The sequence below is a fragment of the Gopherus evgoodei genome, chromosome 1, assembly GCF_007399415.2.
Source record: "Gopherus evgoodei ecotype Sinaloan lineage chromosome 1, rGopEvg1_v1.p, whole genome shotgun sequence".
Classification (NCBI taxonomy): Eukaryota; Metazoa; Chordata; order Testudines; family Testudinidae; genus Gopherus; species Gopherus evgoodei.
This window is the reverse complement of record NC_044322.1, coordinates 20,415,896-20,430,194: the sequence shown is the minus strand read 5'-3', so window position 1 is coordinate 20,430,194 and position 14,299 is coordinate 20,415,896. Positions and strand designations below refer to the sequence as shown.

Genomic DNA, 14,299 nt, shown 5'->3' with positions numbered 1-14,299 from the left:
GGCTGATTCAGGATTGCAGGACTTGGCCCTCAGCAAAGAAAGTCAAGGAGCATAGAGACGAATTTGTCAAGACTGGTTTTTTTTAACTTACTTATTCACATCAACTTCTTTAAGTCTTCTGTGAAAATCAGCGGCAGCTTCTGTGAAATTCGTCACAGCAGAAAAAAGGGGACCTATAAATAGAAAGCCCTTTTTTACTTCAGCATCACACAAAGAGCCTTGAACAATAAACATTTCACTTACTGAGGATAACCATGTATTTATTTTATTTACTGACTTGACAAGGAATCCTTGGCTTCCCCATTTCTTCTGGATCTGACTTTTAAAGGGCTGCGGTGCCCTCTCGTAACATGGAAAACCTATTTTAACCATGGCAGCAGTGCTGAGGAAGAATGTCTAATAAAACTTCTACAAAGAGGCATTAAAATAATATTTAATTTAAATATGCTGAGAACAACTCTTGGGGAACCTCTGGCAAAGAGAAAGTTCTGAGATTGGGGTGGATAGGGAAGGGGAAAACCCTGGATCTGCAATTTTAATTTTAGAGCAGACTTTACATGAAGAAACTTGACATGTATCAACATTTCCAGCACTTCTGCCTGCCTGTGCAAGGATTGCACCATTTTCACCTTAGGAGATTTCCACCCTACCCTTTGCTTGTTTTATGTGAGCTCTTTCCCTGTTTATACCAAGCCAGACTTGGTGTAGCAAGATCCCGTTGGGGAGGAATCCTCTTGGCCAAGGCATAGGATGGTGGTAGAGCCATTCTACAGCTGCTGCTCAACACCTGGAGGGTCTCTCATTATGTGGGAGTGCAGACCCGTTGGATCATTGTAGTTGCAGAACACCACCCCCCACCAAGCTCGTCCCTACTCTTTCCCTGGCAACATGCCCAAGTCCTCTTAACGGCTACTGGCAAAAGTCCCTGTGGAACTGAGCTCTGTGGCATACAGGGCAGCCACAGCCCTTGGGGCAGGCCCTAGGGCAGACATAGAACTGTACTGGTTCCACTGCATCCAGAGTGCACAAGACTTGGATAACGGTGTCTATTTCATTCAACAGCTAATTCTCCTACCTCCCTCTCCCTTGCCATAAAATAAAATAAAATTGGTTCTGGTTCATTGAGCAACAGGGGCAAACTTGCAAAAAGGGGAAACTTTAGAACCTTGCCAAACATACAAGTTCTGTAGGCAAAATGGAAGCTTCAGACTATTTCAAATTTAACCACAAGTTTCAGAAAGCCCTAGCTAATCTAAAGTAGCTCCCTCCATAAAGCCATCTCCCTTCTGATTGTTTATATCAAGAGAGTTGAATCACCCCGCTCAGGTCAAGTTTCTGTGCTTGGCTGCCTCTGTGCACTGAATGGGAGTTGTGTGTACGTGCAAGGACAGCATTTAGCCATTGTTGACATTCTAGCCACCCTTTCGCAAAAGCTCATGTTTCATAAGCAGAAGGAGAGGGCTGACCAGGGAAAAGGTCTCCTGAAAACATACAAGTTTACTTATCCCACACAATGCCAGGGTTGCTCACTCTACTTCTTTTTTTAAAATCACAATACTTACAAAATTTGTGTTTCTTTAAGCTCCACTTTCTGGAATCACATGACTATGAGAGAAAATTGTATTAAAAAAAAAGTTTCTAGCCCTCATTGTTGCAGAGGAAAACTTGAAAACCTGAACCCGAAAGGGAAATAAGCTCTATTTATTTATTTTTTTAAGTAATGGGTTTTAAGCCATTCCCATGAGTTCACTGGGCCTGAGTTACGATTTTTGAATGTCTGGTGTTGGCAATATCACAATGCTATGACAAAGGGTAACAAAGTCATATAAATGCATCATCCCTGAATACTATTGTGAGGCTGAATCAGTGAGGGTTAAGCAACACAGCAGGCTGAGTGACCTAAAAGCAACTCTTAAGGACATATCAGAAGAGTATTGAAATGATAAACAGGGCCATTCCTTATAGATAGACCCTTGCGATGTAGGCTTGTACTGTTAGAGAATCAAGAATAAATACTACAATAGAACCTCAGAGTTATGAACACCTCGGGAATGGAGGTTGTTTGTAACTCTGAACAAAACATTATGGTTGTTTTTTCAAAAGTTTACAGCTTTGACTTAATACACTTTGAAACTTTACTATACAGAAGAAAAATGCTGCTTTTAACAATCTTAATTTAAGTGAAACAAACACTGAAACAGTTTCCTTACCTGAAAAATCTTTATTAAACTTTCCCTCTATTTTTAGTAGTTTACATTTAATTTGCTTCTCTCTCTTTTTTTCTTGTCTCTGCCAATACTGTACTGTATTTGCTTCTCTCTCTTTTTTTTTCGTCTCTGCTGCTGCCTGATTGCATGCTTTTGGTTCCAAATGAGGTGTGTGGTTGATCAGTCAGTTCATAACTCTAGTGTTCATTACTCTGGTGCTCCTAACACTGAGGTTCTACTGTCACTGAGGTACAACCGCATCTGCTCTAACCCCTCAGACAGAGACCAACACCTACAAAATCTCCATCAAGCATTCTCAAAACTACAATACCCACACGAGGAAATAAGGAAACAGATCAACAGAGCCAGACGTGTACCCAGAAGCCTCCTACTGCAAGACAAACCCAAGAAAGAAACCAACAGGACTCCACTGGCCATCACATACATCCCCCAGCTAAAACCCCTCCAAAGCATCATCAAGGATCTACAACCCATCCTGGACAATGATCCCACACTTTCACAGGCCTTGGGTGGCAGGCCAGTCCTTGCCCATAGACAAGCTGCCAACCTGAAACATATTCTCACCAGTAACTGCACACCGCACCATAATAACTCTAGCTCAGGAACCAATCCATGCAACAAACCTCGATGCCAACTCTGCCCACATATCTACACCAGCGACACCATCACAGGACCTAACCAGATCAACCACACCATCACTGGTTCATTCACCTGCACATCCACCAATGTAATATACGCCATCATATGCCAGCAATGCCCCTCTGCTATGTACATCGGCCAAACTGGACAGTCTCTATGGAAAAGGATAAATGGACACAAATCAGACATTAGGAATGGCAATATACAAAAACCTGTAGGAGAGCACTTCAACCTCCCTGGCCACACTATAGCAGACCTTAAGGTGGCCATCCTGCAGCAAAAAAACTTCAGGACCAGACTTCAAAGAGAAACTGCTGAGCTTCAGTTCATCTGCAAATTTGACACCATTAGCTCAGGATTGAACAAAGACTGTGAATGGCTTGCCAATTACAGAACCAGTTTCTCCTCTCTTGGTTTTCACACCTCAACTGCTAGAACAGGGCCTCATCCTCCCTGATTGAACTGACCTCGTTATCTCTAGCTTGCTTGCTAGCATATATATACCTGCCCCTGGATATTTCCATTACATGCATCTGAGGAAGTGGGTATTCACCCATGAAAGCTCATGCTCCAAAACGTCTGTTAGTCTATAAGGTGCCACAGGATTCTTTGCTGCTTTTACCTATATCTTGTTAGAAGTTTAGCAATGTGATCTAATTAGCTTGTAGGTGCTAAAACTTTGTTCCCGTCTCTAATGATATCATTAATGTAGTCTACTGACTCAGAGATCAAAAGGGAATATTATCATTTAGATTGGACTTGTGGTATAATAATATTATTGTCCTCATTTTGCTTTGAAACTCGTAAATTTCTCATAGTAAACTACCTGGGAACTGTTTGAATAATTAATTGGCTAATGCTAATGAATCTAATGGGTATATGCCTAGGAAACAGATTAGCTTCAAAAACAACAGTATGCATTACTTATTGTTCAGCCAAGGAAGGCATGCTGTGACCACAACTGGCTTCAAGCTATAAAGAAAGCGTGGGGCCTCATCCTTGCTATCTCAGATCAGCTTAACCTTTGACAGAAAAAGTCTAAGCCCGCAAGACTGAGGTTTCCCAGTCCACTCTGAATTAATCCTACAATTCTCGTGGAAGAATTTGAACAAACACTGCACATGGATAGCCTTTTAAATTGACTCCAGAAGAATTTTTACAAATCAGCAGCCTCACCATCTCTGCCATGAAACTGACCTGAGAACTTTATTCCTCTCTCTATGTATAATGATCTTTAATGGTAGCAACTCTCTTTCTTTTCTTTTTATTAATAAATCTTAGATGTATAGTTAATAAGAACTGGCTGTAAGCATATATTTAGGTAAGATCTGAAATATTCATTGACCTGCTGGGCAATGTGTCCAGTCTCTTCTTGGGATGGGTAGAACTTTATATATGGTGAATAAGGTCTTTAGTAACCCTGTCTATAGTAGACTTGGCTGTCTGAGTGGGAGCCAAAGACTGGACTGCTTAAAGGGAACTTATTTTGGCTTCTTGGTAATGAGTAATGTATTACAGAAGCTGTTTGGTCACTGGTCTGGTGAAAATAAACCATCAGCTTTGGGGATCGTCTCCCCTACTCTTTGCAGTTTGCCTTGATTGAGCAATCTCAGCGTGGCCCCTTCAATAACCACAGTCACAACTGTGCATGAATTTTATTACATAATATTGTGAAAACTATCTATAAATTAGGACTGTTAGGAACAGTAAATAACCTTCAGTAGATTGCTAAAGCTGATCACAATTTTTTTTTGCTGCAGGTTCAGAGAAGAATCACAAGAATGATTAAAGGACTGGAAAACCTGCCTCACAGTATCAGACTCAAAGAACTCCACTTGTGTAGCTTATCAAAAAGAAGGGTAAGGGGTGACTTGATCTGTAAGTGTCTACATTGGGAACAGAAATTTGGTAGGAGAAGGCTCTTCAGTCTAGCAAACATAAGTAAAACAAGATGCAATGATTGGAAGCTAAAGCTGGACAGGTTTACACTCGAAAGAAGGAACACATTTTAAACAATGAGAGTAATTAACCACTGGAATGGGGCTGTGGTGGATCTTCCATCACTGGAAACTTTTAAATCGAGACTGGATATTTTTCTAAAAGATATACTCTAGTTCGAACAGGAATTAATTCAGGAAAGTGCCTTTTACAATATATTTTGGAAACTTTATTTTTTATAATAAATGTTTTAAATTAAACTTTTGAAATAAAAATTCAAATAAGCAAACTGGCTCCATTTTTTATTTTTCAGCTACCTGAAGCTATTTCCATATGCACTCATTCACTAGCTAAAACCCAGTTCCTGCCCCTCATTTTTGGACACCTAGGGTCTCAAAGGCATAGGACCAGTAGTTAGAGAGTAAAAGTCACTGGTGCTTTGCCTGTGAGGAGGATTCCTTCTTTTCTAATCTTGCAGAGAACTCCTGCCCAAGCTTGTGCATTAATTTTTTTACCTAGGGTATTACCATAGTATCTGAGCATCTCACAATCCTTCATGTATTTATCCTCATGAGGTAGGAAAGTACTATTAACTCCATTTTACTGATGGACAGAGAGGCCAAGGCCCAAATATTTAAAGGCATTTAGGCACCTTGGCACAGATCCTCACAGATGTCTAAATTCCATTGATTTCAATAGAAGTTAAGCACCAAAATACCTTTAAAAAGTGACTTGTCCAAGGTTAAACACTGCAGAGTCTACAGTAGAGCAGGGATTTGAACCCATATGTTTCAAGTGCTAGGCTAGCTCCCAACCTCTAGACCACCCTTTCTCTACTCAAGAGAGTCTGCCCTAAATAAAGTATGAGTAATATACAGTGTGACTATGTTATAAGAGACATTTTGACACTAACTTTTCAAACCTTCATTATATTGAGAAACTTCTTAGGGAGTTCTTAAAATGAGTTGCTTTATTCTGCTACAAGGCACACTGAAACTCAAAGTCCAGCTTCATGGATACAACAATCATATTTCTTTCCTTTGTGTACTTCTAATTGATGCTCTCAGGACATATAAATGTTTAATGTCTGCACAGTCATTACTCACCAAATGACACTCCGAAAGTCTCTACCTGTTCTTCATGTTTCTTGCTCAAATTATAGATTCTATTTGTGTATTTTCTTAAGGCTTCTCCATAATCTTGGCAGTTGAAAGGAATGACCTGGGAATCTGCCAGTTCATACACCAATCCTCCTCGTAACTGGGCAACAGTAAGCTGTTTCGTGAATGTGGGGTCATAAAATCGTTCTACTAACTCAAAAGTCTCATAGACGGTGTGGTAAACTGGGTAATTGCTGAACTTGTCTGCTCTCTGAAAGAGAATAAACAAAGTTTCAGATGGTCTAACTGAAGCCAATTTGAGGGATGAAACTGGTCAGAAATGGCCAAAAATAGATCACCACAACTTCTGTATCATGATAGCTTTTTTCCAGACACAGATGAATTACTGTCCTTACCACTGTTTGTGTGAGGCGCCTATGAGGAAAAAAAGGAATCCAAATTCATGGAGTTCTATGGCAGAACAAAAGTGTGTAGCAATCCTTACTTCTAGTCTAGGGTGGCCTCTTTCTGGCCCCATCCTGAACTCCAATACCCACTGACTCATTCCCAACAAGCAAAACAATCTGGTTGTTTGAGTAGCACAAGTGCAAAACAGTAGTCCCGTTGGATCTTGTGCAATTCAGCCACCACCTACATTTCTTCCCTCATTTCCTCATCATCATCTTGCCCCAGACTATAATATTTCCATCCTCTATTCTTGTCTTCTTTCCTTATACACTTCACTGTGTGCTTTCTTTCATCCAGCTTTCCATCCTTAGAATTATCTTCCACTTCTTATGTGCCGACTGCCTTCCTCCTTGAAATGCATGCTTCCTTGTCCCTGAAAAAACAGCCTCCAATGCTGACCTCTTTCTAATATTGATCTCTCTAATGGACAGTGTCTCTTCCCAACTGCTCTTGAACTAACAGAATATTTTAAAACCATAGGTTAGCTCCTCAGGGCAGAGAGCTAAGGCCTGATTGTACACTCCATCCTGTGTAACCACTTACACTTGTGCTAAGTGGGTAATAAAAAAAAAGCTACAGCTCTGATTTGGAAGCACTTCATACTCATCTTACACATTTTAAAATGCCGATGGATACTGAATGGTAAAGAATCAGGCCCTGAGTCTTCTGTAAAGCATCATGCAAACATATGGAGCTCGACAAATAATGCTCTTACAATCTTTAAAAGAACTTCATTAGGATCGTTAGTATATATCTTCTGCATCTCATGTTGATTTTTTTTCTCCAAAAAGATTCAGTTTTATCAAATGCCTTCAGCCTGGCCTATACTTACAAATTTTTACTGACCTATCTATGTCTGTAAGGAGTGTGATTTTTTGCTGACGCTGTTATGCTACTACATATCAGTATCTGTTTGGATCATTTTGCTTTAGTGAATCAGGAGAAGCTATACAGCTATAAACCCTTTTATGTCAGTGTAATTGTGCCTATACCTGGGAGAGAGAGCAAAAGAGAGCTGCAGCTTTCAGGATGCCCGTATGGTTAAAATGACAAAACTTTTAGATAAGGCCTCAGTCTTAAGTTCCAGTTGGCCCTGACATTGTAGGACCTTGACCGTTAGTGCTAATGAAACACTTGTAAACTGGTTTAAACATAAAGCTGTAGTTTAAAGGAAAAATTGGACAATCCTTTAAGGCAGTGTGTTACAAATGTGTTTTTTTCACCTATGAGGCAATGTGTCACTAGAACGAAGGAAAATACTACATGTAAGGGGACAATGTGATGTGTGTGGGAATGACAGCACAACCGGAAGCTGAGTCGATATATACTTCTTCATTGAGGGCCCTGTTTGTGTAACTAGAGGGTTTAGAATGCACACATCACCATCATGGGTGAATTGTCCTTCCAGGGTTTGTTTCTTCACAAATTCCAAAATTGTATTTCTGTGAGCATAGGACCAACACTTTGGAACAAGTTTTTTTTGTTTGTTCGTTTTTTTAAATTGTTGAATATCCCATTGTAGAGTAACTGTTCTCAAAATAAAGCCAAACCTCGGTATCCATTGTTTTCAGGAAATCTGGATGCCTTACCCTGTTCTTCGTATAACGGGCTCTGCCTGATGTGATTCCCAGCCGCTGAAAATAAGCTTCAAAATCACTGCCTGATCCCAGTTTGTTTATTCTACATGCAGGAAATAAAAGGTATCAAAATGAGGCTACAGTCAGACCTAATACAAATGATTATGCAAGGTATTGCTAGCAGAGTTTTCAAGGTATTGTGGACAAGGCTTCTGACAAGCAAGGTCAGAACGGTGAGGTAAGGCTATTAAGATGACGAATGCATTGGAGAAGGATACACATTGAGCCTGATGTGAGAGTGCTGTAGGATGGGACCTGGGCATCTTGGCGATCTCAAACATTAATAATCTACCATCGACTGAAATCAGTTGGGAGCCTATATAAAGATATGTTTATATGTGGCAGACCACTGTATAATCAAAGCATTGCAAATAGTTTCCATTGCAGAAGAGGCTGTTGCTGGTGTTAATTTCAAGTGGAGAATGCCATCTGCTGGGTAGAGGTGGCAACACAGAGGAAAGGAAAATGAGAACACCACACAGAAGTATATGGAGGAGGGGAAAAAGCATGTCACTCTGGATTGGATTTGTTTATTGACGCGTGCATGCTTCTAGGAAATTAAATCTTGTAAAGGCCAGCTCCTAAAATTGCTGTAGCTCCACTGAAGCCAATAAAACTATGTGTATCAGCCGAAGATCTGCTCAGGGAGTCCGATCCTAGCGCTTACTTAGGTGAGAAACCGCACTGAATTAATGTGAGCTGGGGCTACAAGACTGGGGTAACAGACTTGGGACACTTGAATCAAGTAACACTAGGGGCTTAATTCCATTTATATTACTGACATGATTAGTCCCATCTTATGAGTAAGGATTTAGCCTTGGCAGGCAGGAGCATGTAAACAACTGTATAGTTTCCATGAGGATGTTTTAATTTAGATAAAAGTGGCAAAGAATTCTGTGGCACCTTATAGTGGCACTCTTTGCCACTTCTACTGATCCAGACTAACACAGCTACCCCTCTGATTAATTTAGATAGCAATATTTACTGTAGATCACCTTGCATATTTAAAGGAATTTAAGTACACATTTGTATACACAGTAGGTCATGGCCTTTTATAGTCAACTGCATCAAAAAAGAATGAGCAGTACAAGAACAACCTTCCTTCTTAACCAGGGCCGGCTCCAGGGTTTTTGCTGCCCCAAGCGATCGGTGGCACTTTGGCAGCAGCTCCACCACACTGCTTCCTTCGGCAGCACCGGTGGCAGGTCCTTCAACCGAGGGACCCGCCGCCGAAATGCCGCCGAAGAGCCAGACGTGCTGCTCCTTCCCCTTGGCTGCCCCAAGCACTTGCTTGCTTCACTGGTGCCTGGAACCGGCCCCGTTCTTAACTACTGTTAAAGTTTCTTTTAACAAAACATTTGTTTATCCTAACTAGAATGCAGCACTAGTTTGTCTTCCAAAGTGTTATTAACAGAACATTTAAACTTTTGTTTAGCAACTGGCACAGGTACTGCCAGTGTGGGCTTGTAAAAACATTTCCTAAAGTCATTGATACTGCTAGCTACTCACCTGCTACCAGACAGTTTTGTATCATCACTATCAATGGCAACGATGCTTTTAAAAACAACACACATGAAACACTGATGAGAGGAAGGGGGGAAATAAACCCATACAGTTTCATGAACTTGCCTGGGATGACTTTTACTTTCTGTTGAGGGGTCCTTTTCAAGCCAGCTCTCATAGAGAGACTTGCCTTCATAACCCTCATCGGGGCTTGCAATCTGGGGAGGCAAAGCACATGCTCGTAATGAAAGCGTCTCCGCTTTCAGTTGAATTTTATCAAGAGGAGATGCATACCATTAATCTGCATTATTCTTGATCTCACATGTTAACACATAAGTGCCTTTACGCATGTTATTGATAATCTATGGGTCCCGGTCCTGAGCCGTGTACATTATGCACTTGGAACAACCGGAAGGAGTGCGGCTTCTTGACACCAGCTCAATGCTGGGGCTGGCCAGAGCACTGGGGTAAATTAAAGCAGTGCTGAGGGTTGCTCTGACTTATGCCCATTGGACTATCGCCCTTAGGGATGCTCTGAGTGGCAGCCTGGGATGCCCCAACCACACTCCTTTCCCCTTGGGAATGCCCCCTATGCTAGGCACTGGGAGACAACAGCTCTGCCCCACTCCAGTTCTCCCTAGCCAGGGGCGATATTCTCCACACACAGGTTGAGTCTACGTTATGGCTGCTTTGTGCTACTGGAAGAGTGAAAAGCAGATGCACTGGAAGGCAAGATCTGGATCATAATAATAATTATTTATATAAGAGAAGAATAGGTACTGAATCCGTGGATGATCCAAGGCTGGAGCACCCATGGGGAAAAATTAGTTCTGCACCCTCCAGCAGCCAAGCTCCGCTCCTCCCCCACCTCCCCTCCTCCTCCCCTCCTGAGTGTACTGAGTCCTCACTCCTCCGCCTACCTCCCAGTGTTTCCTGCCCAGCCACCGCCATACAGCTGTTTGGCAGGAACGTGGCACACTCAGGGGAGGAGGCAGGGATTTGGGGAAGGAGTTGAAATATTGGCAGGGAGGGGGTGGAGTTGGGGCAGGGACTTTGGGGAAGGGGTGGAAAGAGGCAGGACCTCATGGAAGTAGTGGAGGGGGGGGTCAAGCACCCATGGGAAAGAGGGGAAGTCGGCGCCTATGAAGGGAAATGCCTTGAAGTCCTGACTGAGATCAGTGCTCCATTGTGCATAGTAAGAGACAGTCCCTACCTCAAAGTATTTGGACTCTAAAACAGACAAAGTCAGCGTTATTATCCCCATTACACAGAGAGGGAACGGAGAGGTTTTATTCAATGACTTGCCCAAGGTCAAACAGGGTATCTGTGGCAGAGCTGTGAATTGAACCCAGGTCCCCAACCACCAGACTGTCCTTCAAGAGCGAGGACTGAAGATAATCTTGTCCATTTCAATACCGGTCTCAAACCAAAGTGATTTGACAAGCAAAGCTTGCAAAAGCAGCCTGAACTCCTTTACCTGGAAAGCCGGAGATTTCACAAACACAAACTCTATAAAGCTGGGAGTGAACCGTTTCAGAATACTGGAGGGGGCCACTTTCAGCACTGAATAGCTGTAGATATATATAGCTATCGAGATACACGCCAAACTGAAAATCTTTAGGGTTCCGACTTCTGAGATTATGCCTGCAGCTAGCAGGAAAACAACCAGCTTGTGAAATAACTGTCTGGCTGCTATCATTTCCCAAACACTTTGGTCAGGTTTGGGGGCTAAACTCAAAACGAGACTTCAGCAGGAGCAAGTTGAACGCTACAGTGAAGTGCTCCATGCTCCAGTACAGACTTTGTCCTGACATTATCGGCCAAATCATTATCAGGTAATGTAAAAACCATTTTTTCTCTTTTGCAGTTCTTAATTTCCAAGCATAACTAGGAGGTAGGTTGTCTGTGCTTGTTCTCTGAATTTCATAGAATCATAAAAATGTAGGGCTGGAAGGGACTTCGAGAAATCAGCAAATCCAGCTGCCTGAGCTGATGCAGGGCCAAGTAAACCTAGCTCCTCTCTGACAGATCCTTGTCCAATCTGTTCATAAAAACCTCCAATAAAAAGCATTCCATATTCTCCCTTGGAAGCCTATTCCAAAGTGTAATTAACCTGATAGACAGAAAGTCATTCCAAATATGTAACCTAAATCTCCCTTGCTGAAGATTAAGCTCATTACTTCTTGTCCTACTTTCACTGGACATGGAGAACAACTGAAGAACGTATCTGAAGACTGTTATCAGATCCCCCCCACTCAGTCTTCTTTTCTCAAGACTAAGCATCAGGGCCGGCTCCAGGCACCAGCTCAGCAAACAGCTGCTTGGGGCAGCCAACGGTGAGGGGAGGCATGTCTGGGTCTTCAGCGGCAATTCGGCAGCGGGTCCCTCTCTCCCTCTCGGAGCCAAGGACCTGCTGTTGAATTGCCGTCGAAGACTGAAGCGGCGGCAATAGAGCAGCAAATCGCGATTGTGGCTTTTTTTTTTTTCTTCTTGCTGCTTGGGGCGGCAGAAACCCTGGAGCCGGCCCTGCTAAGCATGCCCAGTATTTTTAATCTTTTCTGACAGGTCAGGCTTTCTAAATCTCACCACTTTTGTTGCTCTCCTCTGGACTGTCTCCAGTTTGTCCACATCTTCCCTAAAGTGTGAAGCAAGAGCTGCAGAGCCTGCCCAAAAGTGGAGGAGGGCACAGCCCCACACCCTGCCCCTCCTCTTTTGTCTGAGGTCCCAGCCCCAGCCAAGCCAGAAGCCAGAGCAGGCCCAGAGAGCTGTGGACCCAGAGCAGGACAATCCCCGGATCCCCACAGCTGTCTGCGCCACATGCATGACTCTTACCTGGACCCAGCTCAGTCATGGTAAGAGCCACATGGGCAGCTGTGGGGAGCCAAGCTGTGAACCCTCCACCTGCCTGGGGTAAGTGGGTCAATAGCAGCCCCTGGCCCATGTCCCCACCCCATGCCTCCCTCTTCTCCCCCAGGGCAGAAGGGTCTATGGTGCAGGTCCCCACAGCTACTCATGAGGCTCTTACCATGGCTGGGCTACTGTGGGGATCTGTGGAGCCTCCCGCCTTGAGGGTGGGGGGGACAGGGCAGGGCAGGGACATGGGCTAGGGGCTGCTCTTGACCCTCCCACCACAGGCAGGTGGAGGGTCTGCAGCGCAGCACCCCACAGCTCTCCGGGCTCCACAGCTGGGCTCCAGCTGCCAGCCTGGCTAGGAGAGGCAGGGCCCCAGCTGAAAAGTGGGAGGGCTATGGCCCTCTGGTCACCCTTATTCCGGTGCCCCGGGTGTGACGCCTGGAATTGGACACAATACTCCAGCTGAGGCCTCACCAGTGCTGAGTAGAGTGGGACAATTACATCCCATGTCATACATATGACACACCTGTTAAAACTTCCCAGAGTAATATTAACCTTTTTCACAACTGCATCACACTGTTGGCTTATATTCAATTTGTGATTCATGATGACCCCCCCAGATACTTTTCAGCAGTACTATTGCCTAGCCAGTTATTCCACCTCATTCTTGCTGCCTCCATGCCTTCCTGCCTTCAGAACTCTTCAGGACAGAGATGCTGAGCCCTCAACTGTGAACTTTATCCTTTAATGCTAGCAAAGCAATGCAGAGCCCAAAATTGCCAGTGAACTGAAAAATCCATTATTCACACAGCTCTGCTTCTGGCCACTGCTGGACATTAATGAGCCTCTACCGCTTTAAATGAAAAGCTTAAAATACATCTGGAAGAAGAGAAGTTCTAAATGAGCATGTAGGGGAAAGTGCCTCTGTGCATCTGGGTTTGAGTATAGGACTATGTATGGCTCTTTGACCTGTATAGCTGTAGTGGGCTCAAGCCCTTTCTTTGTTGATTTTCACCAGCCCTGCACTTAGAAGGATGAAGAAGTGAAAATGTGGCTCTTCACTCCACAAGCTACACAAATTTTTAGCCAGTAACTCCCTAAGGATTTTAGGAAGGTGAATAACTGCATTAGAAAATAAACAGTCACTTCCAGGACATAAAAATACATCTGCTCTCCTTAGGGTCTGATGAGCAGTTTTAGCTGCACCGGAGAATAAATACATCAAGCATCATACTCTTCCGTATCCTCAAGAAGGATGAGGACGTTCTCCAGTTGACTTAGACAAGCAAGAAGAAACAGAGAGAAATAGGAGATGAGCCATTAGATTACCTCAGGGATGGAGACAGCAGAACAGAACAAAAACTGGGGAAACTGTTCTTTGAATGAAGACAAAAAGCAGAGAAAGGAAAAGAATCAGAATAATGTTGGGCCTTTCATCTACAAACTAATAAAAAAACAACACCCCAGATCATTCCAAGACTGACTTCAAAGAGCTCAGAGAATAGACAGGGCTTTTCAATGACAATAAATGAATCCCTATGATAAATGAAGTAGTGGAAAATATGAATGAATATAACACAGTACTGGGAATTCTCTGATACCGAGAGAGCATTCAATTACTGAGCGCTCCTGAGGCCTTTCTATGCTATACTAATGTATTATTCAAGCTCTTAACAGAGGCATGGGAGCTTATTCCAAAAGAAGAAATGTCTCATGTCTCTCAAGCATCTGATGGTATTTAGATGGAAGTGATCTGGCTAAACACAGATGCCTAATTTAAGGTGTGATGTAAAACAGTGGAGGCAGGCACCACTCACAACGTTTTTCACCCAAAGCATTTTTAATCTGTTTCCCTTTGCAGATGGCTCCCTGGGTGAATGAGGAAAGGGAGCAATCCTGATCTATTTCTTTCAGCAGTAGGAGTGTTTGCAAG

The 14,299-nt window shown here is 43.2% G+C and overlaps 1 protein-coding gene across 4 annotated transcripts in view; it reads right to left on the bottom strand.

Moving 5' to 3' along the window:
• LOC115649938 (N-acetylated-alpha-linked acidic dipeptidase 2-like) overlaps positions 1 to 14,299 on the bottom strand; it is a 53,136-nt gene that overhangs the window by 11,041 nt on the left and 27,796 nt on the right. For all 4 annotated transcript variants that reach the window (XM_030559135.1, XM_030559165.1, XM_030559144.1 and 1 more), the window contains 4 exons: positions 9,640 to 9,731; positions 7,963 to 8,053; positions 5,912 to 6,176; positions 92 to 173 (listed from right to left, as the gene is read on the bottom strand). In XM_030559135.1, the coding sequence (XP_030414995.1) occupies positions 92 to 173; positions 5,912 to 6,176; positions 7,963 to 8,053; positions 9,640 to 9,731 (530 nt within the window). The remainder of the gene's footprint in view (positions 1 to 91; positions 174 to 5,911; positions 6,177 to 7,962; positions 8,054 to 9,639; positions 9,732 to 14,299) is intronic.